Source organism: Grampus griseus (genome assembly GCF_964374135.1).
Source record: "Grampus griseus genome assembly, chromosome: 3".
NCBI lineage: Eukaryota > Metazoa > Chordata > Mammalia > Artiodactyla > Delphinidae > Grampus > Grampus griseus.
Genome location: NC_139019.1, coordinates 104189493 through 104216289, shown reverse-complemented (window position 1 = coordinate 104216289; position 26797 = coordinate 104189493). Strand labels below are relative to the sequence as shown.

Genomic DNA, 26797 nt, shown 5'->3' with positions numbered 1-26797 from the left:
AGCCATAAAAAGAAACAAAACTGAGTTATTTGTAGTGAGGTGGATGGACACAGAGTCTGTCATACAGAGTGAAGTAAGTCAGATATAGAAAAGCAAATACCGTATGCTAACACATATATGGAATCTAAAAAGAAAAAATAGTTCTGAAGAACCTAGGGGCAGGACAGGAACAAAGACTCAGACATGGTGAATGGACTTGAGGATATGGGGAGGGGGAAGGGTAAGCTGGGACAAAGTGAGAGAGTGGCATGGACTTATGTATACTACCAAATGTAAAATAGAAAACTAGTGGGAAGCGGCTGCATAGCACAGGGAGATCAGCTCGGTGCTTTGTGACCACCCAGAGGGGTGGGATAGGGAGGGTGGGAGGGAGAAGCAAGAGGGAGGAGATATGGGGATATATGTATATGTATAGCTTATTCACTTTGTTATAAAGTAGAAACTAACACATTGTAAATCAATTATACTCCAATAAAGATGTTAAAAAATTTTTTTAAATAAAAAATAAAGGCTATGTCAATTTTAAGTAAAACTAAGGAAGTACTTCACTAACATGAGTCACTTAAGCAAAAAGGAAGTTCTATGGCCTAACATGCAGCATGATGAAACTAAGACTCCACAACAAATACAATTAAGATATACAGTATGAAAAATATATGGTTCTTTTCTTTTTGGTGATCTTTTTAAGGTTAAAATTTATCAACCAAAGAAGATATCCCTTAAGATATATTATTTATCATAAAATCTGATACCAGTAATGAATAGATGAAAGGATCATTCCCCATCCCCCTGAAATTTAGAGAGAAATTTTAAACTATTCTGGCTGAAGGAGGTGCTTCTCTCCTATTTCCTAAGGAGTGAGCTCCTCAAAACCCCCAGGGCCCTGCCTGCCATTTTTTAAAAACCACTAACATGAAGTTAACCAAAAAACTTGCAAAGATGCGAACATAGCTACCAGGCAAACAGGGAAACAGCCCTGGACCTGAGTCAGAAGACGTAGCTACCAAATTTCAGAGCCTACCACTGTTTAACCACAGGCAAGTCTTCGTCTTTTCATCTGTAAACATCCATACGTAGCATAATCAAGTGGATTAAGCACCAGCCACATCCCCACACCCCTCAAAAGACAGGGAATTGTAAAATTGAGGAAGAGGGGATAATTAGAATACGATTTATTAGATGGATAAAAGTAGTAAATGTCAACTCAGAGTAAAAACAGACAGGACTATTTTTGGAAAGGTACCTATTAAATGGTGCAATGGAAAAGAGATTGTTAAATTCTTTTCTTTTTTTTCTAGAATGCACTTATTCTCACAGGCATTCTCTGAAAGGCCAAATTCTTTTTTTTTTTAATCTTTATTGGAGTATAATTGCTTTACAATGGTGTGTTAGTTTCTGCTTTATAACAAAGTGAATAAGCTATACATATACATATATCCCCACATCTCCTCCCTCTTGCGTCTCCCTCCCACCCTCCCTATCCCACCCCTCTAGGTGGTGAGATTGTTAAATTCTTAAAAGAAAATCTTTGAAGAGAGTGAGGTGTAAAGGGAAAAACTGGGAACTATGAAAGAAACCCATTTATCAGCCTACATGCTCTGGGCCGGTCATTAAACTCACCCAGGTCTGTGGTCAGACTGAATGAACTCAAAGGTCCTTGTCCTTCCAGCTCTACTGTTACATGAAAACTTCAAAATACTATCAGGACAAAATAGGTCCAAAATAATTTTTAAATTTATGTTGTGAGTAATAAAGTAAGTACACATGATAAGCATTGTAAAAACTTCTGTTTTTTAATTAACTTTTTTTACACCACCCTGTTTTATATAACTCATTGCTTTCTAAATTCCTACAATAAATGTCTTCAGTTTTACAATCAGAAAAGGATATTACTAAAAACAAAGGAAAAAGAAAGCTTAAATCAAGAATAAAAAAGTTTATTCATGTGGAAAATTTAAAACAACAAAATTTCCTCCCTTAAGGAAAACAGAAGCTGAAGTTACTTTCCAAGTAATTAAGGTGAGTAGATTATCAAAACATTCTGCATACTTCTATGGTTGTACATGTACTTTGTGTGCACATCGACATCACCCTTAGACTAAAAACCAGATTTCAGGCAGTGTCCACACCTGCTTACGCTGCACTCAGAGTGCACCATCACATACTGACAGGCACCCATCAACACAACCAGTAACAGTCATGTGACAGTTAGGCGTGCCAAAGAATCAATGAGTCACTAAATTCTTAACTAAGATGCAAATTGATGCTACTTCCCAAGACACTAACTATTGGGTATTCTAAGCACGGAAAAAATTTGTCTAGAAACACAAAGCATTTACCACCCACACAGAATTTCTGCAGGTTTTTCTTCATTATGGTTTCTAAATGTGATGAAAAAGAGTACGTTGGAAAGAGCACTATGTGGAGATCAGGCTGCTGGATGGGTCAGAAAACCTGGGCCCTGGGGTAAATCCAAGGAATAAGCCAGTAGGTTGCACCCTCAAGGGCAGCTCTGAGTAATCTATTAGGTCAGGAACAACAGTCTCTGATCAGAGGATGCTTATGAAATGACGAATAGAAAAATAATCTGGACAGCACTGTGAAACCAGAATTCAGGAAAATACTATCCTCTCTGAAAAGTGATTTCAGGCAGAGCTGAGCAGGTAGACTACCATGGTGGAGGTGGCCTTCAAGTACAACTCCCATGCTTACTTACCTCTTTCTGTAGATTAGAAAGCTGAGATGAGAGACTCTCAATTCTCACACGACTTTCCATCAGTTCTTCCCTGGCACTATTGACAGTAGATGTATTCATCTCTGACGACAGTCTGGCATTCTCAAGCTAAATAAAGAAGCAGACCATAGTCAGTTTCATCTAGTGAATTAGAACAAACAAATGAGGAACCATGATTCATCTCAAGGCATCTCATTTCAAACCTAAACCCTGCCAGTAACTAGTTGATGAAACAGGAAAAGCATCATGAAGTTTGCTGATGTGCTATGAATTACCTTAAAAGTCTTTCTGCCTTTTCGGCTCAATTCCCAATATAGGAGCTTAACAATGCTGATATACCTGGGTCTTTACCCAAAATTTAGTGCTTCAATATTTCATCCATTATATATCTAATGTCTCAGATAACACTGCTAATAAGGAGACTGGACAGGAGCAATTTAACTGTGGTGGCATTTGTAGGAAAACAAGCATCATATACCCCTAACCCACCAAATCTGATACAGAATATAAAGCAATAAGCAGAAAGTACTAATTTAGAGATTATTTCAAACCAAACAGACACACTTCTTTTCAGAAGCAAAAAACAGCTCCTCTGGTAGAAACAATATCCCGCTCCTCCAAATGCCCACAGCATTCTGTTCTGCATGTGTCTCAGGCACGTTTTTTATGTAGGTCTCCTCCCTGGCTCCCTTTGAGGCCAGAGTCTCTTTGACTGACTAATCCTTACTTAAGCTCTGTCACTGCCCAGCACAATGCCAGCACTGAGTAAGTGCGGAACAACTAAACGTAGGGATTAAAAGATCTCTCCCTCTCACCAGGCAATTATTACTTCATAACGTGGATTAAAAGCAACATGAACAATTTGAGGCCATGCAATGGAAATTATTTTCAACACCTCTATGACCCTAATTTTCTAAGTCTTCCACTAATAACTCTTTTTAATCAAATCATGTAACATTTAACACATTGGGGTAAAATTATTTACTATGAAAGCCCGTACTCAGGGAGTTAATAAATTTTTGCATGGTCTCCTAATACAAGAGAGAAGTTTCTATAGTCTTTTTTTAATGAATAATTAGTGGCAGAGGAAACTGCAGACACTGTCCATTTGGTCTTTGTTCAAAAAAGCCCAAAGTGTGGTGGTCACAACCTATGTACAATGATGACATGGAAGTCAGAGCTAGATGCAGTCCAACAAGATTAGTACTTGTTACTGAAGGAGAAGCTATTTTCAGATGGCTGGAGTTTAACTAATATGACTTGACATGAATGATCAGTTGGACAAAGAGAAAAACCTTACCTTTGATAAAAGTGGAATAACCCTACTTTCTTTGAATAATCTCTAATAACATTTACTTTATAAAAAACTGCTTTCTTTAAAAAAAAATCCATTTTTTATATCCATGGAGACTAAGGGAATTCATTTAAGAAAACTAGAACAAACCAAACATCAAGTCATGTTCTCAGGGAGACTATGAAACAAAGGCTTCAAGTGTGTAAAGCCATCCCTGGAAGAGTCTGCTCACTTTGGCGTGGTAAGTCTGCTCCATCTCTTCCTTGTACAGCTTGACTTGGGCATCGTGTTGCTCTCTCATCTCATGAAGGGCTTGAGCCAGCTTGTACTCATACTCAATCTGACGCCCAGAATCCACCTCTACCAAGCGAGTTTCATGCTTCCTTCTGGTCTCATTAATCTCCTGTGGGGAGCAGGGAATGACATAAAACCAAGTTACTTACCATAGCTGCACTGGTACAAGTCTGAGTGACATCAAGGCCATCTGAGGTATTACACACCAAGCTCCTCATGTTTTGTCCTAGGGCAAGTATGTGAATAGATACTTTTTTGCCTTCATTTTCAAGTAAGAAGATTTTTGAGCTGGAACTAATGACAGAAATGGTAGCATCTCAAGCCCTAGGAATTTTATGTTTCTTTTTAGTAGCATACCTATTTATTTCTCTAAAGGCAAGGAATGGCTGGAAGACTTACTAAAGTACCAGGCAATCGTGGATAACTAGGTACACTGAATAGCACGTAATTATTTTTCTAAATTGTACTGATGATACTAAGGACAACTCTGAAAAAAATCTAAAAGATAAGTTAGAAACTTATCAGCAAAACTTCAACTAGAAGATTTATACATAATAAAACTTTTCTTAGGCATACTAAGATGCAATAGACAGAGCAAGCTAATTTACATGACTTATCCTAACAGCTGGTAGTGTGCTAAGGTATCAACATCAATTGATACAGAATCTTACTGACAATATTACGTTGCTATCTCAAGTACATATGACAATTCACTATTAAAGAATAGAAATAATAGGCATAATCCTTCACATTATGTTTTAAGGAACTATCCAAACTCGAATGGCTAGGAACACAAGTCTAAGAATAAAATTTTCATTCTAGCTTCTAGCTCTGAAAACACAACAGATGTGTCTTTAATGGCAATAATTAAAGAGGCCACAAGAGGGGGATATAAGAAGAACATGTTTCTGTATCATCTTACAGCATGCAGTTTTTCTTTGCATTTCCTCATTTTTCTCTTAACCAGAGGAAGATACACTCGATAGAATCAGAAACCCAGGGTTCAAATTCCGGTTCTGCCATTAATCTCCCAAGGCTCACATCTATATGATGACGCGAATGATACTTAAATCATAAAAATATGCAAATGAAAGGTTTAGTTCAACAAATATTGAGTACCTACTAATCATTTTGCCCTTTGCCTCCTTTCCTCTTCTTCCTGTTTTTCTCCTTCCTCTTTCTTACCCCTAAACTGTTCATAATAAGGAATTTACATATATTTATTGCATAGAATTTTATTCTCCATGTTAAAAGAAAGAAATGAGGAATATTTTAAATTCATTCTCAAAAAGGCAAAACCCCAAAATTCAAAGTTGCTACCCAAACATTCTAAAAATACTAAATTACTTTTTACTGATGCCGTTTTTCACTTAACATTTTATGTAGAATCAGTGACTTACAAAGAAAAAAATACTCAACTCCTGGTTTAAAGATGCAGGAGTACACACAGTGTCAAAAGTAAGAAATAATAGATCACGGACAATTTTAACAAAACAAAACAAAAATGTAGGTCAACTTAATATAAAGATACTTCAATTTATAAGCAGAACTGTAGTTAATAATTATATGACAGGGACTTCCCTGGTGGTGCTGTGGTTAAGAATCCACCTGCCAATGCAGGGGGACGGGGTTCAAGCCCTGGTCCAGGAAGATCCCACATGCCGCGGAGCAACTAAGCCTGTGCACCACAACTACTGAAGCCCAAGTGCCTAGAGCCCGTGCTTGGCAACAAGAGAAGCCACTGCAATGAGAAGCCCGCGCACCACAACAAAGAGTAGCCCCCGCTCGTCGCAACTAGAGAAAGCCCGCGTGCGGCAACGAAGACCCAATGCAACCAAAAATAAATAATAAACAAATAGATTTATTGAAAATAATAATAATGATAATAATTATTACTATATGACAGCATTCACTGTAGTTTACAAGAAGCTATCACACACAATATTCCACTTTGATCCTCACCACACCTTGAAGAAAAAATAGCAGGTACTGATATTTCGTTTTTAAATAGGAAACTGACGCAAGAACTGTCCAAAGTCTGGCTGTTTATCCAGTGAGTGCACTTTGCCCCCACAATACCTAGTTTAATATTATATTGTCACAAAAATGGTCAGATTTTTATTATATTATTTTTTCTCCAAATAAAAAATATTATTTAACTTCTACAATAAATTTCTATTTTAAAAGCATTGTTAGTCACCGTTTTCAAAATTACATTACTTTTAAAAACATTATGTATTTAACTGCATGTTCTCTAACCTGGGTGAATTCCAACCGTCTTCAATTTTGAGAAAATATATATTCCCCTTTCTTCAACTGTATTACAGTACACTTCTTTTTTGGCAAATGTTGCTACCTTCACCCCTCAAGGCTTAACCAGAAGTTACGGCTTATAAATGATACTGTTAGATATACATATATAACTGTAAGTGCTCTGGGTAACCAGCCCCCAGTGGTTGCTACCTCCCGGTATTCACCCGCTGTGTGATCCCCCTTCCATAGTGCATCTTGGTTGGTCTGTGTGATGGGGAGTGAGGGTATATCACTTTGGGATTAGTTAATAGAAGTTAATGTGGCTTGTCTTGCTCTCTCTCTCTCATCACTCACTCGAAGAGTCCTATCGTGAGCAGCCCTATAGAGAAGCCCATGCTGAACTGATACCTCTGGCCAAAAACCTACGAATGAACTCCAAACCGGTTCCTGCAGCCCAGGCTGAAAGCCTGACTACAACCTCATGAGAGACCCTGAAACAACCATCCAGTTAAGCAGCTCTCAGATCCCTGACCTTCAGAAACTGTGAGATAATAAAAGTCTGTGGTTTAAGTTACTAAGTTTTTGAAGTAATTTGTTAATTTGAAGTAATTTGTTAGGCAAAACATATAACTAATACAAATGCAGAGGTTGATAGTAATTAACAGCTGTAGCCAAGCCTTTTTAAGTTAGGTGGAAGTAAAAGCTTTTAAGTTTACCATAGCACCCTGACTTCTTCCTCGCAGTCCTTTAGCATCAGTGCCTTAAATAATTTGCCTACAAAATTCTTCCCATTTTTCATACGTATAGCTTATAACAAAGCCTTTTGGGATCCCTCCATTCCTTAAAAAAAATAAAATTATATATAATTACCTCCTCATACATGTTTTTACGAAACTCCAAGTCCTCAGTAAGGCTCTGACAGCGATTCTCCAAATCCACTTTAAGTAAAGTTTCATCTGCTAACTGTTTTTTCGCAGCAGCTAAAGAGGCTTCCAACTAATATAAGGAAAAAGAATTAATGAAAATTATACAGCAACCATTTAGCAATGAATTTAATAGATACCTACGGATTGAATCAAATCAAGTATTACAATTTCTATATATTTGTTAATGTATGAGAGTCCCTCATGATAACATTTATCACAGAACTGTGGGTTCAACTGCTGGTCCCACCCACAGAGTGTCACATCAAAACACCTCTCAAATTTGGTAAACGGCAACAGGGAATGAATAGAAACCTATGACTTACATTTGAAAACTCAAACTAACGATTTTAGCTACCACTTTCATTTTTTCCTGTGTGCAGAGCACCATTATGACACCTTCTCTCTTCTTACCTCGCAATTTGGTACAATAATGAAATAGGCTGTGAGAGCAAGAAACAGAATGAGCATAAGCACAACAGAGAGGACAGAGAGCAGCAACAAGATCTGCATAATCCAGACACAAGGACTGAGAGGTGAGGGTGCTTTACATGTTAGCTAGTTCAAGGCTATCCTTGCAGGTTAACCACCCACCAAAATAACTTAATAAATTTTTAAACGTAAAAAGCATAAAATAAATTTTACAATCAATCAATCAAAACAAATGGGGCAATTAACCTGCCAAATACGGCTCAAGAGCAGAGTTTACCTTACCTGGGCAATCTGATCCTTCAGATCCTCCAAATCGCTCTCTAAACTTTTTTTATCACCAAGAGCAGTAGCCAGAGCTGCATCTTTCGAATTCAGCGCGGCTTCGTATTCTCGAAGCTTGATCTGGGCTCCATTAAGATCAGATTCTTTCTTAGCATAACTGCAAGACATTTGAAAAAGTGCAAGAAATCAAATTATACCTCTGACTTGAAGCCTTCTCCCTCCCTGCTTAAGGGGGAAATAAAAGAAGAGGCAATTTAAATAAAGGCTGCCATAACCTACTAAAATTACAGGAGCAATTCAGGAACACTAGATCTAGAGTTTTTGGTGAATAATAACTTTCTCTTTCAATGATTTCCCTTCCCTGATTAGGAATGACTCTAGGTCTAAAATGTCCATAGGCCCAACGTACAAGAATCCTGGTTGTCTCTGAGGGAGAATACAAGTCCTCCTTTTTCTATAAAGAGGCATCTATATGCTTCACTAAAACATTTTTGAAGAAATGGAAATTTACTATTTTTAAATACAATGAATATTATAAAATAAGATGTACAGGAGACATAAATCAAGATAAACGATGAGATTAAGTAAGTGAAAATGAACTGTTACTTTAAAAAATAATTTTATGACTTGATGATATATAGAAACTCCTTTGACATTACCTAAGAATTAACTGACCCTAAGCTTGCAAGTAGTTTCCATTTCTTACATAAGAGGTGATTTTAAAATTTCCTTAACTACAAATAAGGGGCTTCCTAGTATTTTGAAGAAAAGTTAATTTTTCCTGTTTATACTATTAACTATCCAAGAATGAAACTCAAATTAAGGTTTCTTTTACTTCTAAATATCACTTTTTATTAAATGGAATTCTACATTATAAAATTAAGGTTCCTTAGGATACATTTTGTCAAATAATTATATTTTAAAGATCAGTATTTTTTAATCCAAATAAGTCCATTATCATTAATTAGTCATATGGGCAAAGCCTTAATAACATAAAAATTTTTGATAGCCATTCTTAATTAAAACTGATATTACAGACAAGTATTTCTACTACTGATGTGTGAGAGTGGGCTTAACAGAGGAATCTTTAGTTAACAGAACTTTTTAAAAATATTGTAATATTATAATAAAATGAAGAAAACAGCTATCCAAAGGATAAGCAAAGGTAGTTTGAAGAGAAGATTTAATAGTACTCATTTCTTATTCATTTTGGTATTATACAACAACTACGTACACACATAAAATCTCAGCAGTCATATCACAATAATTTTTTTCTTAAATCCTGTATTTTTAAAAACCACAAGATGGCAGCCTTTCCCTGAAGACTTTGTTTAGGAAGGTGGTGCGGGGGGACGGACTGTTGGGGAAAAAAAAATTCCATACATAGTCACATTCCATACAAAGTCACTACTTTGTAACAAAAATGCCTAGTTCATACAAGTGCTGGGTCTGAAAGCTAGGAACACCATAGAAAAGAATCAGTGCTTGTAGAGGAGCTATTACTTTATCTCACTATATAAATGACCAGAGCTGACAGGGAAAAATACCATAATAGAGAATTGCACAATATTTACAAAAGCTACTTACTCAAAATTACTTACTTAACAGTTACAAAAATTCTACTGCACCACTGTCTAATATTTAAGTCTCAGATCATAATGTGGTGCTTCTGAACATGGTGCCTCAAGGCAGGAGAGTGAACCTGTGCTTCCCAGAAACCAAAATGGCCCACCAAGAAGGATACTGAATTTAAAAAAAAAAAAAATTCACACCAATTTTACTGGCTACTGCATGTTCTGTCTGTTTGATTTCATTGGCTTAATAGATAATAATACATGTCATGATTCCAAATTCAGAATGTTGTAGCACAAGTGAAATTACTGCGCAATGGTCTTGTGGAGTGTAGGAAATTCGAGAAGCCAAAAATTAGGACAGTACACCTAAATGGCTAGAATATGGTGATTTCTTCAACAAAAATCAAGACCAGGTAAGACAAGGAGTGGTGGACTAAGGGGATGAGTAGGATATGCTATTATCTTATTGTGATAGGTACCCTCTAGCCCTGCAATGGTACCAGCTGAAATCTGATGTCAAGTTCTCAGTCACTTATACCACCGTTACTCTGTAAAAATATAAATTGTTCCATTATAAATTCTTTCTTAAAGTTGTAACTTTTACATTACTGAACAAATTAAGCAGATATACATCAGAAGTTGGAAATGTGCTTAAAATTACAAATAAAAGCTAACCCCATACATGCCCTGGCTTGAGGGAAGAGAGTCGAAAACTGCTTCTGCACGTGGCACATACTTATATTACACTTACCGTACTGATCCTATCTATTTGTGGATATACTTAGCTACCTTGAGAGACAGAACTCTTTGAGGGCAACAGCCATGACTTATTATTCTTCTATCTTCTGTATAGACAACCTGTAGACAATGAGTGTTTTGGTAATTGTTAAATGAAAATCCCCCATACATTCCCCCCAAAAACTCACTCTGCTTTTTTTATGCGATGTAAAATATCACGTCCTTTCCTACAAGAAAAAATAACTGTGACACTTCTGTAATCTCTAAAATTCACATTCCTAGATGTCCTCCCTATTACCTTGCCAATTTCCGAGGCTAGATGGGTCATGAAAGAAATTTTTGCTTACACTCAAGTCTCCATCTGCTAAGAAGCCACAAATCAGTAAGTTTTATATGCCATACAAGCACAACAAGGACAAACGTGGGCCAAGCAGCAAGTTAACATCTTGAACATAACTTATGTCATAGTTTTCTAGTTGTATTATTTTTCATTCATTAAAAATGATGCAGGTAAAAAAAAAAAAAGATGCAGGTAGATTGGTTCAAAATGGTGGAGTAGAAGGACGTGCTCCCACTACCTCTTGCAAGAGCACCAGAATCACAACTAACTGCTGAAAAATCATCGACAGGAAGACACTGGAACTCACAAAAAATGATACCCCACATCCAAAGACAAAGGAGACACCACAATGAGACAGTAGGAGGGGTGCAATCACAATAAAATCAAATCCCACAACTGCTGGGTGGGTGACTCACAAACTGGAGAACACTTATACCACAGAAGTCCACCCACTGGAGTGAAGGTTCTGAGCCTCACGTCAGGCTTCCCAACCTGGGGGTCCGGCAACAGGAGGAGGAATTCCTAGAGAATCAGACTTTGAAGGCTAGTGGGATTTGATTGCAGGACTTCGACAGGACTGGGGGAAACAGAGACTCCATTCTTGGAGGGCACACACAAAGTAGTGTGTGCATCGGGACCCAGGGGAAGGAGCAGTGACCCCCACAGAAGACTGAACCAGACCTACCTGCTAGTGTTGGAGGGTCTCCTGCAGAGGCGGGGGGTGGCTGTGTCTCACCATGAGGACAAGGACACTGGCAGTAGAAGTTCTGGGAAGTACTCCTTGGCGTGAGCCCTCCCAGAGTCTGTCACTAGCCCCACCAAAGAGTCCGAGGAGGCTCCAGTGTTGGGTCATCACAGGCCAAACAACCAACAGGGAGGGAACCCAGCCCCACCAATCAGCAGACAAGCAGATTAAAGTTTTTACTGAGCTCCGCCCACCAGAGCAAGAGCCAGCTCTACCCACCACCAGTCCCTCCCATCAGGAAACTTCCACAAGCCTCTTAGATAGCCTCATCCACCAGAGGGCAGACAGCAGAAGCAAGGAGAACTACAATCCTGCAGCCTGTGGAACAAAAACCATATTCACAAAAAGACAGACAAGGTGAAAAGGCAGAGGGCTATGTATCAGATGAAGGAACAAGATAAAACCCCAGAAAAACAACTAAATGAAGTGGAGATAGGCAACCTTCCAGAAAAAGAATTCAGAATAATAATAGTGATGATGATCCTGGACCTCGGAATAAGAATGGAGGCAAAGATCAAAAAGATGCAAGAAATGTTTAACAAAGACCTAGAAGAATCAAAGAAGAAACAAACAGAGATGAACAATACAATAACTGAAATGAAAACGACACCAGAAGAAATCAATAGCAGAATAACTGAGGCAGAAGAATGGATAAGTGACCTGGAAGACAGAATGGTGGAATTCACTGCTGCAGAACAGAATGAAGAAAACAGAATGAAAAGAAATGAAGTCAGCCTAAGAGACCTCTGGGACAACATTAAACACAAAAACATTTGCATTATGGGGTCCCAGAAGGAGAAGAGAGAGAGAAAGGACCCAAGAAAATATTTGGAGATTATAGTTGAAAACTTCCCTAACCTGGGAAAGGAAATAGCCACCCAAGTCCAGGAGGCACAGAGCGTCCCATACAGGATAAACCCAAGGAGAAACACGCAGAGACACATAGCAATCAAGCTGGCAAAATTAAAGACAAAGAAAAATTACTGAAAGCAGCAAGGGAAAAACGACAAATAACATACAAGGGAACTCCCATAAGGTTAACAGCTGATTTCTCAGCAGAAACTCTACAAGCCAGAAAGGAGTGGCATTACATATTTAAAGTGATGAAAGGGAAGAACCTACAACCAAGTTTACTCTACCCGACAAGGATCTCATTCAGATTTGATGGAGAAATCAAAAGCTTTACAGACAAGCAAAAGCTAAGAGAACTCAGCACCACCAAACCAGCTCTAACAAATGCTAAAGGAACTTCTCTAAGTGGGAAACACAAGAGAAGAAAAGGACCTACAAAAACAAACCCAAAACAATTAAGAAAATAATAGGAACATACATATCAATAATTACCTTAAACATGAATGGATTAAATGCTCCAACCAAAAGACACAGGCTTGCTGAATGGATACAAAAACAAGACCCATATATATGCTGTCCATAAGAGACCTAGGGACACATACAGACTGAAAGTGAGGGAATGGAAAAAGATATTCCATGCAAATGGAAATCAAAAGAAAGATATTCCATGCAAATGGAAATCAAAAGAAAGCTGGAGTAGCAATACTCGTATCAGATAAAATAGACTTTAAAATAAAGAATGTTACAAAGGACACTATATAATGATCAAGGGATCAATCCAAGAAGATATAACAATTATAAATATATATGCACCCAACGTAGGAACACCTCAATACATAAGGCAACTGCTAACAACTATAAAAGAAGAAATCGACAGAAACACAATTAATAGTGGGGGACTTTAACACCTCACTTATACCAATGGACAGATCATCCAAACAGAAAATTAATAAGGAAACACAAGCTTTAAATGACACAATAAACCAGATAGATTTAATTGAGATTAATAGCACATTCCATCCAAAAACAAAAGATTACACTTTCTTCTCAAGTGTGCACGGAACATTCTCCAGGATAGATCACATCTTGTATCACAAATCAAGCCTCAGTAAATTTAAGAAAATTGAAATCTTATCAAGCATCTTTTCTGACCACAATGCTATGACATTAGAAATCAATTACAGGGAAAAAAAAACATAAAAAAAAAACACATGGAGGCTAAACAATACATTACTAAATAACCAAGAGATCACTGAAGAAATCAAAGAGGAAATCAAAAAATACCTAGAGACAAATGACAATGAAAATACGACGATCCAAAACCTATGGGATGCAGCAAAAGCAGTTCTAAGAAGGAAGTTTATAGCAATACAATCCTACCTCAAGAAACAACAAATATCTCAAATAAACAACCTAACCTTACACCTAAAGGAGCTAGAGAAAGAGGAACAAACAAAACCCCAAAGTTAGCAGAAGGAAAGAAATCATAAAGATTAGACCAGAAATAAATGAAATAGAAACAAAGAAAGCAATAGCAAAGATCAATAAAACTAAAAGCTGGTTCCTTAAGAAGATAAACAAAATTGATAAGCCATTAGCCAGACTCATCAAGAAAAAGAGGGAGAGGACTCAAATCAATACAATTAGAAATGAAAAAGGAGAAGTTACAACAGACACTGCAGAAATACAAAGCATCCTAAGAGACTATTACAAGCAGTTCTATGCCAATAAAATGGACAACCTGGAAGAAATGGACAAATTCTTAGAAAGGTATAATCTTCCAAGACTGAACCAGGAAGAAATAGAAAATATGAACAGACCAATCACAAGTAATGAAATTGAAACAGTAATTAAAAATCTTCCAACAAACAAAAGTCCAGGACCAGATGGCTTCACAAGTGAATTCTACCAAATATTTAGAGAAAAGCTAACACCCATCCCTCTCAAACTCTTCCAAAAAATTACAGAGGAAGAAACACTCCCAAACTCTTTCTATAAGGCCACCACCACCCTGATACCAAAACCAGACAAAGATACTACAAATAAAAAAAACTACAGGCCAATATCACTGATGAATGTAGATGCAAAAATCCTCAACAAATTACTAGCAAATAGAATCCAGCAGCACATTAGAAGTATCATACACCATGATCAAGTGGGATTTATCACAGTGATGCAAGGATTCTTCAACATATGCAAATCGATCAATGTGATATACCATATTAACAAATTGAAGAATAAAAACCATATGATCATCTCAATAGATGCAGAAAAAGCTTTAGACAAAATTCAACACCGATTTATGATAAAAACTCTCCAGAAAGTGGGCATAGGGGGAACCTACCTCAACATAATAAAGGCCATATACGACAAACCCACAGCAAACATCATTCTCAATGGTGAAAAACTGAAACCATTTCCTCTAAGATCAGGAACAAGACAAGGATGTTCACTCTCACCACTATTATTCAACATAGTTTTAGAAGTCCTAGCCACAGCAATCAGAGAAGAAAAAGAAATAAAAGGAATACAAATTGGAAAAGAAGAAGTAAAGCTCACTGTTTGCAGATGACATGATACTACACATAGACAATCCTGAAGATGTCACCAGAAAACTACTAGAGCTAATCAATGAATTTGGTAAAGTTGCAAACTTAATGCACAGAAATCTCTTGCATTCCTATTCACTAATGATGAAAAATCTGAAAGAGAAATTAAGGAAACACCCCCATTTACCACTGCAACATAAAGAATAAAATACCTAGGAAAAAACCTACCTAGGGAGACAAAAGACCTGTATGCAGAAAACTATAAGACACTGATGAAAGAAATTATAGATGATACAAACAGATGGCAAGATATACCATGTTCTTGGATTGGAAGAATCAATATTGTCAAAATGACTATACTACCCAAAGCAATCTACAGATTCAATGCAATCCCTATCAAATTACCAATGGCAGTTTTCAGAGAACTAGAACAAAAAATCGTAAAATTTTTATGGAGACACCCAAGACCCCGAAGAGCCAAAGCAGTCTTGAGGGGAAAAAATGGAGCTGGAAGAATCAGGCTCCCTGACTTCAGACTATACTACAAAGCTACAGTAATCAAGACAATGTGGTACTGGCACAAAAACAGTAATATAGATCAATGAAACAGGATAGAAAGCCCAGAGATCAACCCATGCACCTACGGTCAACTAATCTATGACAAAGGAACCAAGGATATACAATGGAGGAAAGAGTCTCTTCAATAAGTGGTGCTGGGAAAACTGGACAGCTACATGTAAAAGAATGAAATTAGAACACTCCCTATCACCATACACAAAAATAAACTCAAACTGGATTAGAGACCTAAATGTAAGACCGGACACTATAAAACTCTTAGAGGAAAACATAGGAAGAACCCTCTTTGACATAAATCACAATAAGACCTTTTTTGATCCATCTCCTAGAGTAATGGAAATAAAAACAAAGATAAACAAATGGGACCTAATGAAACTTAAAAGCTTTTGCACAGCAAAGGAAACTACGATGAAAAGACAACCCTCAGAATGGGAGAAAATATTTGCAAACTAATCAACGGACAAACGATTAATCTCCAAAATATATAAACAGCTCACGGAGCTCAATATTACAAAAACAAATAACCCAATCCAAAAATGGGCAGAAGACCTAAATAGACATTTCTCCAAAGAAGACATACAGATGGCCAAGAAGCACATGAAAAGATGCTCAACATCACTAATTATTAGAGAAATGCAAATCAAAACTACAATGAGGTATCACCTCACACCAGTTAGAATGGGCATCATCAGAAAATCTATAAACAACAAATGCTGGAGAGGGTGTGGAGAGAAGGGAACACTCTTGCACTGTTCGTGGGAATGTAAATTGATACAGCCACTATGGAGAACAGTATGGAGGTTCCTTAAAAAACTAAAAATAGAATTACCATATGACCCAGCAATCCCACTACTGGGCATATACCCAGAGAAAACCATAATTCAAAAAGACACATGCACCCCGATGTTCACTGTAGCACTATTTACAATAGCCAGGACATGGAAGCAACCTAAATGCCCACTGACAGACAAATGAATAAAGAAGATGTGGTACACGTATACAACGGAATATTACTCAGCCATAAAAAGGAACGAAATTGGGTCATTTGTAGATACGTGGATGGAGCAAGAGACTGTCATACAGAGTAAAGTAAGTCAGAAAGAGAAAAACAACTATCATATATTAACGCATATATGTGGAACCTAGAAAAATGGTATAGGTGAACTGGTTTGCAGGGCAGAAATTAAGACACAGATGTAGAGAACAAACATGGACACCAAAGGGGGAAAGTAGCAGGGTGGTGGTGGTGGTGTGATGAATTGGGAGATTGGAATTGCCATATATATACTAATATGTGTAAAATGGATAACTAATAAGAACCTGCTGCATAAAAAAATAAATAAAATAAAATTCAAAAATAAATATACTTACAAAAAAATAAATAAATAAAAGCCTGCCCTGCTGAACTCCAGAGTACCTATGGGCTCACTTGGCCAATGAAAAGTGGGCAGAAGTGACACTAAGAACATAGTTTCCCATCTTTCTTTCCCTCTGTCTCAATGACAGGAAATGTTCCCAGGAGAGGCTACTCCATCAGCTTGGCTTCAGTATGGAGATATGGAACAGAGTGGCAGCTGAGCCTTTATAGGACATAGGAGTGAGAAATAAACCCTTATTATCATTTAAAAAAAAAAAAAAAGATGCAGGAGGGCTTCGCTGGTGGTGTAGTGGTTAAGAATCCACCTGCCAACGCACGGGACACGGGTTCGAGCCCTGGTCCGAGAAGATCCCACATGCCGCGGAGCAACTAAGCCCATGCTCCACCACTACTGAGGCTGCACTTTAGAGCCCACGAGCCACAACTACTGAGCCCGCATGCCACAACTACTGAAGCCCACGCGCCTAGAGCCCATGCTCCACAAGAAGAGAAGCCACTGCAATGAGAAGCCCGCACACTGCAACGAAGAGTAGCCCCCGCTCGCCGCAACTAGAGAAAGCCCACACGGAGCAACGAAGTCCCAATGTAGTCAAAAATAAATGAATAAATTTGTTTTTAAAAAAATGATGCAGGAAGTCTTGAGCTAAGTGCAGAAACCTGCAAAACTGACATCATAAAACATTCGCACATGAATAGAAAAATACACATTACCTAAGCACAGAGTAACATCTGACAATGCTCCAGAACAAAGAGTAATTGAGACAGGAATCCAAAGTTATCAGAAAGTATCACTGAAGAGATTGGCATTTTTCTTTGACTATATTTCCTAACTGGATTTGTTCACTTACTGACCTGCCTATTCCTACCTCCAGATAAGGAGACATTCTCAAGTATGCACACTGCTGAGTGTAAGTCAGAAAACATACCGATTTACTGTAAATGTTCACGTGAGAACCTAAACTTTAATTGCAGCTAAGAAAAAAGTTTTATAAAGGGCTTCCCTGGTGGCGCAGTGGTTGAGAGTCCACCTGCCAATCCAGGGGACACGGGTTCATGCCCCGGACCGGGAAGATCCCACGTGCCACGGAGCGGCTGGGCCCATGAGCCATGGCCGCTGAGCCTGCGCGTCTGGAGCCTGTACTCCGCAACGGGAGAGGCCACAGCAGTGAGAGGTCCGCGTACCGCAAAAAAAAAAAAGTTTTATAAAATGTAATTAACACTCTATTCTAATTAAGAATTTCCTTCCTTAATAAACAAAATTAGGGCTTCCCTGGTGGCGCAGTGGTTAAGAATCTGCCTGTCAATGCAGGGGACACGTGTTCAAGCCCTGGTCCGGGAAGATCCCACATGCCACGGAGCAATTAAGCCCGTGTGCCACAACTACTGAGCCTGCACTCTAGAATCCGCGAGCCACAACTACTGAAGTCCACGTGCCTAGCACCCATGCTCCGCAACAAGAGAAGCCACTGCAATGAGAAGCCCGCATACCCCAATGAAGAGTAGCCCCCGCTCGCCACAAATAGAGAAAGCCCACGCGCAGCAACGAAGACCCAACGCTGCCAAAAATAAATGATAATAAAATAAATATTTAAAAACTCTTATCTATAAATAAAAATAAATAAAATTAGCTTTCATTTCAAGTAAGCTTGACTGTCAGTCATAGCAAGCAACCAGGTCTAATCGAATATCTGACCATTAAAAAAAATAATCAACTGGAAAGGATACATTTACATTCCTGTTAACATTCTATAGCAGTGAGTCAAGAGTTAAGACATAGCCTCAGTGATGTACTTCTCCAACAGAACCTGGTTCTAATTAACAATCTGAGACCTGTCCTTATAATCTCCTGAGGCCTGTAGGACTAACCTAAATGCAACTCGTTACTTGCTACTTTCTGAATTACTCCTGACCACCTCTGACTACCAGCAATACCACTGTACTTCACTGCTTTAATCATCTTGGCTTTTCAACTTACCAACTCTTTGAACTTGACTTGTTTTCGGATCAGCATTTCAACCCTGGCTTCTGCACTGAACTACCTGGCTCTGGAACTCAGTGTCTGCTCGCTTAGGACTCTGTACTACCCTTTCTGTTTGGATGACTCAAGTATCCCACTCCCTCAGGGGTATCCTTTATTCGTCTAAGGGTACCCCATTCCAGACTACTCCCACCAATAAGGAAGTGGAGATTAGAAAATGCAACCAGGACTTCCCTGGCAGTCCAGTGGGTAGGACTTCGCACTTTCAATGCAGGGGGCCCAGGTTCAATCCCTGGTTGGGGAACTAGATCCCACATGCATGCCATAACTTAGAAGCCTGCATGCTGCAACTAAGAAGTCCACGTGCCGCGACTAAAGATCCTGCATGCCGGAATGAAGATCCCATGTGCCGCAACTAAGACCCAGCACAGCCAAAATAAATAAATATTAAAAAAAAAAAACGAAAGAAAGAAAATACAACCAATTACAGAATTGCTGGAAAATGAATGAGGGTAAGTGCATCATTGCTAGGTAGTAATTGTAGAGCATTTAAATAAAGTCATATCACATATATATGACACAGAAAATAACTTAAGACCTAGTAAGATATAATAACTACTTGAATCATATTGTAATTTTAACACTCGAAAAATTAGACTGACCACTTAAACAGGGAACAAAGAATTAGTGTGAAACAAAAATTAAGAAGCAGAACTGGAGGGACAAAGACATACTTAGGACATAATCTGAAACTCATTACAGAACAGTTTTTAAATTAAAAACTGTTAATTAAAAATTACAGTTTTAATCAAGCATTGGCAAATTATTGCCTTTCTGTTAACATTTCACTGGTCAGTTTATACCATACAAGTCAGTATATATCACAGACGCTCAGTGGAATGAATTTTCTAGTTTGACTAGCAACACAGCCACAAAAGTCCCTGAACTCAGCTTCTCTAAATCACCTATTATGTACCCGTGAACAAAGAATCCATATTCATTTTCAGTATGGGATCTATACACATGCTTGGGTTTGGATTCCTTCTTTTACAAGCGCCATTAATTTTCACTTTTTTCGCAAGTACTTTTGTCCTTGTTCATTGATTCTCATATACAGAAATATAAGAACAAAGTGTTACATAAAGCAATTGAAAATGAGACCTAAATTATTAGATGGTCTCTTAGAGATAGAATAATTGCATATCTAGAAAAAGGTATACAAAATTAGTTTTTGGATATTAAATGGCATTTCCATGAAACCCACCAAAGATTATTACACTGCATATATACAAGAATAGATAAGGGCAAGAATCTGTGTTCACCAAATGCTTGCTAAATGCATAAAATCTGTTGGAGATGTGTATTCTTATGGAAAAATTCACCCAAAGTATAATATTGATAGACTTAAGAATACAGCCTTTTAAAAGCTACACATCTGAAAAAAACAGACAAGAATCATTCATGTTTCTAAAGATAAAAAATAGAAATTCAAACATCTGGATTTTTTAAATGACTGCCTTCACATGTCAGATAAAACAACAGCTTACGGAAACCAAAACTGACTCTGAGGTCAGTTTTAAGTCCCATTCATAATATTCTATAGCAAAATACTAGGCAACTCTCTGGTTGCTTAGATCACTTCTTAGCAATTTTGAGAAGCTATTATAGATTGTCAGGTTCACCTTATGTAAGAGTAGCTGGGCTTCCCTGGTGGCGCAGTGGTTGAGAGTTCACCTGCCGATGCAGGGGACACGGGTTTGTGCCCCGGTCCGGGAAGATCCCATGTGCTGCGGAGCAGCTGGGCCCGTGAGCCATGGCCGCTGAGCCTGCGCATCCAGAGCCTGTGCTCCGCAACCGGAGAGGCCACAACAGTGAGAGGCCCGCGTACCACAAAAAAAAAAAAAAAAAAAAAAAAAAATCAGGCAATCCCTAATTGCAATCAGATTAAAATTAGGAAAAATATTAAATAAGACCAACACTGGACCACAGAACCATTTCTCTGAACAAAAGAAATCCACTGACATAATAGACACAGGAGTGGGGAGTGGACACATACAGTTTAAGTCCTAACAAAAAATGACTTATTGGGGAAAAAAAACAACCAACAATCACAACTTCGTTATATACGCCAGGCCACTGATCTGGGTGTGTGGAAATCAGCAACGAACAAAATATACCATCCCGGGGCTTCCCTGGTGGCGCAGTGGTTGAGAGTCCGCCTGCCGATGCAGGGGACACGGGTTTGTGCCATGGTCCAGGAAGTTCCCACGTGCCGCGAAGCAGCTAGGCCCGTGGGCCATGGCCGCTGAGCCTGTGCGTCCGGAGCCTGTGCTCCACAATGGGAGAGGCCACAACAGTGGGAGGCCCGCGTATGGCAAAAAAAAAAATATATATATATATATATATATATATATATATATATATATATATATATATACACATATATATATATACCATCTGATCTTATGGAAGGTACCCTATACTGGGGAGAAGAAAACAATAAACAAATACCTATACAGTTGGGGTAATCAGTATTTTGAAGAAAAATAAATCAGAATAAAGAGTTAGAGAGGGACTTCCCTGGTGGCGCAGCGGTTAAGAATCCACCTGCCAATGCAGGAGACACGGGTTCAACCCCTGGTCCACGGAGATCCCACAGGCTGTGGAGCAACTAAGCCCGTGCGCCACAACTATCGAGCCTGCACTCTAGAGCCCGCAAGCTACAACTACTGAGCCCACGTGCTACAACTACTGAAGCCCACACACCTAGAGCCCATGCTCTGCAACAGAAGCCCACACACCGCAATGAAGAGTAGCCCCGCTTGCCGCAACTAGAGAAAGCCCACGCACAGCAACGAAGACCCAACACAGCCAAAAATAAATAAATAAATAAAATTTATTTTTAAAAAAGAGAGAGAGAAGAGGGGAGGGTGATCATTTTATACAGTGTGGTCAGAAAGAGACTGATTTTATGCCAATAGCCATTTTTCACATCAGAAAATCACTTTTCAAACCCAGATTTTATCCAACAATACAGTTACTAGTATCATTAGTTATTTCACTGCTCCTCTATGGGTTATATGCAACCCAATCTTATAGGAAAATAGTCTCCTAAAAAAATGGTTATTACTAAGTCAATAATTATTTTGGGGGAGCCTAGAGAGTGCTAGGAAATGTGCTGATACAAGAAGCAAAATCAGACACTAGCCCTGTCCACAGAGAGATTCCACTCTAATAAGGGAATCAATCAATCACACAAAATTGTCTTAACAAATCAAACTTGTCAGCAACTTTCTTGTCTAAGACAAAAAAGTACACAGTGCTGCAAGAACACCTGATGTAACTTCTGGGTAAAAATGGCACATTAGACATTACTCCACTATTACCCCTTACAGAAACACAACTAAACAACTGAGGAACAAATTCACAATGAAAACAACTGACGAGGAAAGAACAAAATTTTAGAAGCTGAAATTAGATGAGTGAAAATGAGCTTAGTCCACCCAAGAGTGCTGAATCCCAAAGCCAGACACAGGGCTATGTGAGAAGTAACCTAATTTATACTGCAGATACTGCTGATAGCAAGAGATACCCTGGTACTCTGAAGTAGGACTAGATGAAAATCTATCTAAGAAGCAAAGCAGATCGCACTCCATGCTCCTGGGCCAATGGCCCCTCATTCACCAGGATAAAAGAGGAAAGGTTTACTCTCTAAGGAATAAAACAGAATCTCAGACCTGGTGTCACCTGGTACAGCCAAAGGCAGCACTACCATACTGAAAAGGCAGGAGAATTCCAGTGGACTTTTACAGATGCTGATGTTGCCTCTCAATCTCCCTCAGCTTAAAGTACGCTGTGCAGCCAAAGCCCAAGAGAGAAGACCTGAAGACACTGATACTGGGTGTTCCCAGTGAAATGATTCCACTGTTACACAATGAAGCTTAGTCAAGAAGCCCCACTCATGCGTAGAGCTTCCCATCAGATTTTTAGAGCCCTACTTCTGAATACAGAGGACATACAATAGTCATCAGACCTCAGAGAAAAATTCTGTGAATTGACTCACCCAATGGCCATACCACCCTCCCAGTTGTGCTTTCTTAAACTAGAAAACTAAAACCTACATTTGCCAGAATCTCTTGCAGCTAGGCTTCTGGATGCAAATTAGGTACTCTAATACATCCATAAGCAATGAAAGAAGGAAGTATCATGGGGCCACCGTCCTGGTCTTTGTGGCAATTTTGCTGCTGACAAGCAGGGTCATTAAAACCTGAAATTCTGGGCTTCCCTGGTGGCGCAGTGGCTGAGAGTCTGCCTGCCGATGCAGGGGACACAAGTTCGTGCCCCGGTCCAGGAGGATCCCACATGCAGAGCGGCTGCTGGGCCCGTGGGCCATGGCCGCTGAGCCTGCGCATCCGGAGGCTGCGCGTCCGAAGCCTGTGCCCCGCAACGGGAGAGGCCACAACAGTGAGAGGCCCATGTACCGCAAAGGGGGAAAAAAAAAAAAAAACTGAAATTCTTTTGTCCTATATCAATACCACACACATTACTGTAGTAAACTTTTTTTTTTTTTTTGGGTATGTGGTCCTCTCACTGTTGTGGGGTCTCCCATTGCAGTGCACAGGCTCCGGACGCGCAGGCTCAGCGGCCATGGCTCACGGGCCCAGCCGCTCCGCGGCATGTGGGATCTTCCCGGACCGGGGCACGAACCCGTGTACCCCTGCATCGGCAGGCGGACTCTCAACCGCTGCGCCACCAGGGAAGCCCCTGTAGTAAACTTTGAAACCAAGAACTGACTCCTCCAATTTTTGAGATTGTTTTGGCTATTCTGGATACCATGCATTTCCATTTAAATTTTAGGCTCAGCTTCTCGATTTACAAATGAGGCAGCTGTGATTCTGATAGAAACTGCACTGAATCTGTGGGTCAATTTGGGGAGAATTGCCATCTTAGCAATATTAAGGTGTCTAGACATGGCTGTGGGCTCAGGAAGTCTTAGGGCAGCCTGTCTGCTGATGGGTGGGGCTGTGTTCCCACCTGGTTGGCGGCTTGGCCTGTGGCATCCCAGCACTGGAGCCTACAGACTGTTGGGTGGGGCCAGGTCTCAGTCTGGTTACCTGGGCAAGATGTCCACCTCGAGGAGAGTTCATGCAGATGGATACTCCCCAAAATGTCTGCCACCAGCTTTCATGGTCCCAGAAGAACCACAGCCAACCCCCACCTCCCCAGGAGACCCTCCAAGACCAGCAGCCCCAGATCCAAGATGTCCAGTCCCCTGAAGCAGGTTCTGGCTGTGATGGTCACCACCTTCCACAAGTACTCCAACCAAGAGGGCAACAAGTTCAAGCTGACTAAGGGGGAGATGAAGGAATTCTGCACAGGGAGCTGCCCAACTTTGTGGTGGAGAAGGTGGATGAGGAGGGCCTGAAGAAGCTGATGGGTGATCTGGACGAGGACAGCAACCAGTAGGTGGACTTCCAGGAGTACACTGTTTTTCTACCCCTCATCACTACCGTGTGCAATGACTTCTTCCAGGGCTCCCCAGAGCAGCGCTGATGCAGAACTCTTGGCTCCCTGCCATGGGTCTCTTGGGCCCAGGAGGACTCTGTCTTTTTTAGTTTTATATTCAGTAGATGTTTTTGCTTCTTGACATCTCCCCCGCCAAAAATACATATATATATGCCAATATTAAGTCTTCTAATCCATCAATATAGGATGTCCTTCCACTTATTTAGGTCTTCTTTAATTTCTTTCAACAATGTTTTGTGACTCTCAGTATACAAGTCTTGTACTTCTTCTGTTCAATTTATTCCTAAGTACTTCATCTCTTTGATGCTACGGAAAATGAAGTTTTCTTAATTTCATTTTTGAAAGTGTTCACTGCTAGTTTACAGAAATACAGCTGAGTTTTGTACATTGCTTTCATACCCTGAAATCTTGCTGAGCTTGTTTATTAGCTTTCAAGAGTTTTTAGTTTTTGTTTTTTACAGATTCCTTAGGATTTTCTTAGAATCATTTCATCTGCAAATAGAGACACCGGTTACCCTTGAACATCAAAGGTTTTAACTACAAGGGTCCACTTATGTGAAGATTTTTTTCAATACTAAAAACTATATTACTACATGATCTGCAGTTGTTTGGCTACAGAGGATTGACTATAAGTTATACATGGATTTTTGCCTTGCAAAAGTCGGCCCCCCCCAACCCCCATGCTGTTCAAGCATCAACTGTGTAGCTGTTTTACTACTTCTTTTCTGATCTGAATGCCTGATTTCTTTTTCTTCCTTAACTGCCCTGGCTAGAACCTCCAATACAATGTTGTATATAAGTGGTAAAAGTGGGCAACCCTGTCTTATTCCTGACGTTAGGGAGAAAGCAGTCAGTCCTTACCATTAAATATGATGTTAGCTACAGGTTTTTCACAGATACCTTTTACCAAGTTAAGAAGTTCCCTTTTATCCCTCATTTGAATATTTTTATCATGAAAGACTGGTACATTTTGTCAAATGCTTTTTCTTCCTCTATTGGGATGATCATATGGTTTTGGTCCTTCGTTCTATTAATAAGGTATATTACACTGTTTACTTTCACAGACTGAACCAACCTTGCATTCCCAGGATAAATCCCACTTGGTGATGGTGTATAATCATTTTACATGTTGGTGGGTTTGGTTTGCCAGTATTTTTGCACCTATATTCATAAGGGATATTGGTCTGTAGAGTTTTTCTGAAATAATGTCCATTCTAAGTCCATTCTCCAGTTTGCTTGGTGTCTTGAGGCAGTTATTCTTACAGCAACAGCAGTGACAGCTTCCTGGTCCTGAAGTATAGCTAGCTATACACTGTTTTTCAATTCAGTGGTTTCAGTGGTGACCTCAGACATAAAAGCTCCCAAAGAAGATCAGTTCTACAGTTTGAGGTATTGTTACTGCTTCTCTGACCCTTCTAATAATTTTTTATAAGCATCTACTTTCCATATTGTTTTCCTTTCTGATTAAGATATCTATTGGTTTCCTGACAGATACAAAGACCTAAACAATTAGAAAAGGAAATTAACTTGGAACAATCAGGAACTATGAAGGAAAACGGAGACTTCTGAAAAGAGCAACCATTTCATCCATGAAACTGAAATGAGATCAGTATGCTCTAAAGAACCATTGAGAATAAAAAGAAGCTATTGGAAATTTTGAATATGACAGCAAAAATTGGAAGATAAAATTGAGAACATCTAGCAGAGAAGAAGAGATTTTTTAAGATAAGAAAACTAAAGGATCAATTTAAGAGGTCCAACATTTGAATAACAGGAGTCTCCAAAAGTAATAAGAGGAAGAAATCATCAATAAAATAACTTAAGAATGTTTCCAAGAACTGAAGACATGAATTTCCAGACTGAAGAATTCTCACCAAATGACCAGCACAGTGGATGAAAAAAGATCCACACCAAGGAACATCCTTGTGAAATTTAAGAATTAGACCACAAAGATGATACAAGCTTTTTAACTTTTCACTCATTAGTACTTCTTAGCAACAACAGAAGCTAGAAAACCGTAGAGCATGCCTTCAAAATCCTGAGGAAATATTCTTTACAACTTAGAATTCTATACCAAAACTATCAATGCTTATGAAATGCAACTAGACTAGAAAAGAGCACAGACTCCAAATGCTACTTCTTTAATAAGATAAAACTGGGACTTCCCTCGTGGTCCCGTGGTTAAGAATCCACCTTCCAAAGCAGGGGACGCAGGTTTGATTCCTGGTCAGGGAGCTAAGATCCCACATGCCGCAGGGCACCTAAGCCCACACTCCACAACTACTAAGCCCGTGTGCTCTGGAGCCTGTGCGCCACAACTAGAGAGCCC

The 26797-nt window shown here is 39.2% G+C and overlaps 1 protein-coding gene and 1 pseudogene across 2 annotated transcripts in view; one reads left to right on the top strand and one right to left on the bottom strand.

Annotated features, from left to right (window-relative positions):
- Positions 1–8228, bottom strand: part of LMNB1 (lamin B1) — a 33543-nt gene extending 25315 nt beyond the window's left edge. Inside the window, exons 1-4 of the mRNA XM_082651249.1 lie at positions 8213–8228; positions 7446–7571; positions 4261–4431; positions 2717–2842 (exon numbers count right to left, since the gene is read on the bottom strand). Coding sequence (XP_082507375.1) covers positions 2717–2842; positions 4261–4431; positions 7446–7457 — 309 coding nt within the window. The 5' untranslated portion in view covers positions 7458–7571; positions 8213–8228. The remainder of the gene's footprint in view (positions 1–2716; positions 2843–4260; positions 4432–7445; positions 7572–8212) is intronic.
- A 15974-nt stretch (positions 8229–24202) lies between these two features.
- Positions 24203–24495, top strand: LOC309819857 (protein S100-A2-like; annotated as a pseudogene). The gene has a single exon. The product of its transcript is annotated as a protein S100-A2-like (transcript).
- Positions 24496–26797: the final 2302 nt, after the last annotated feature.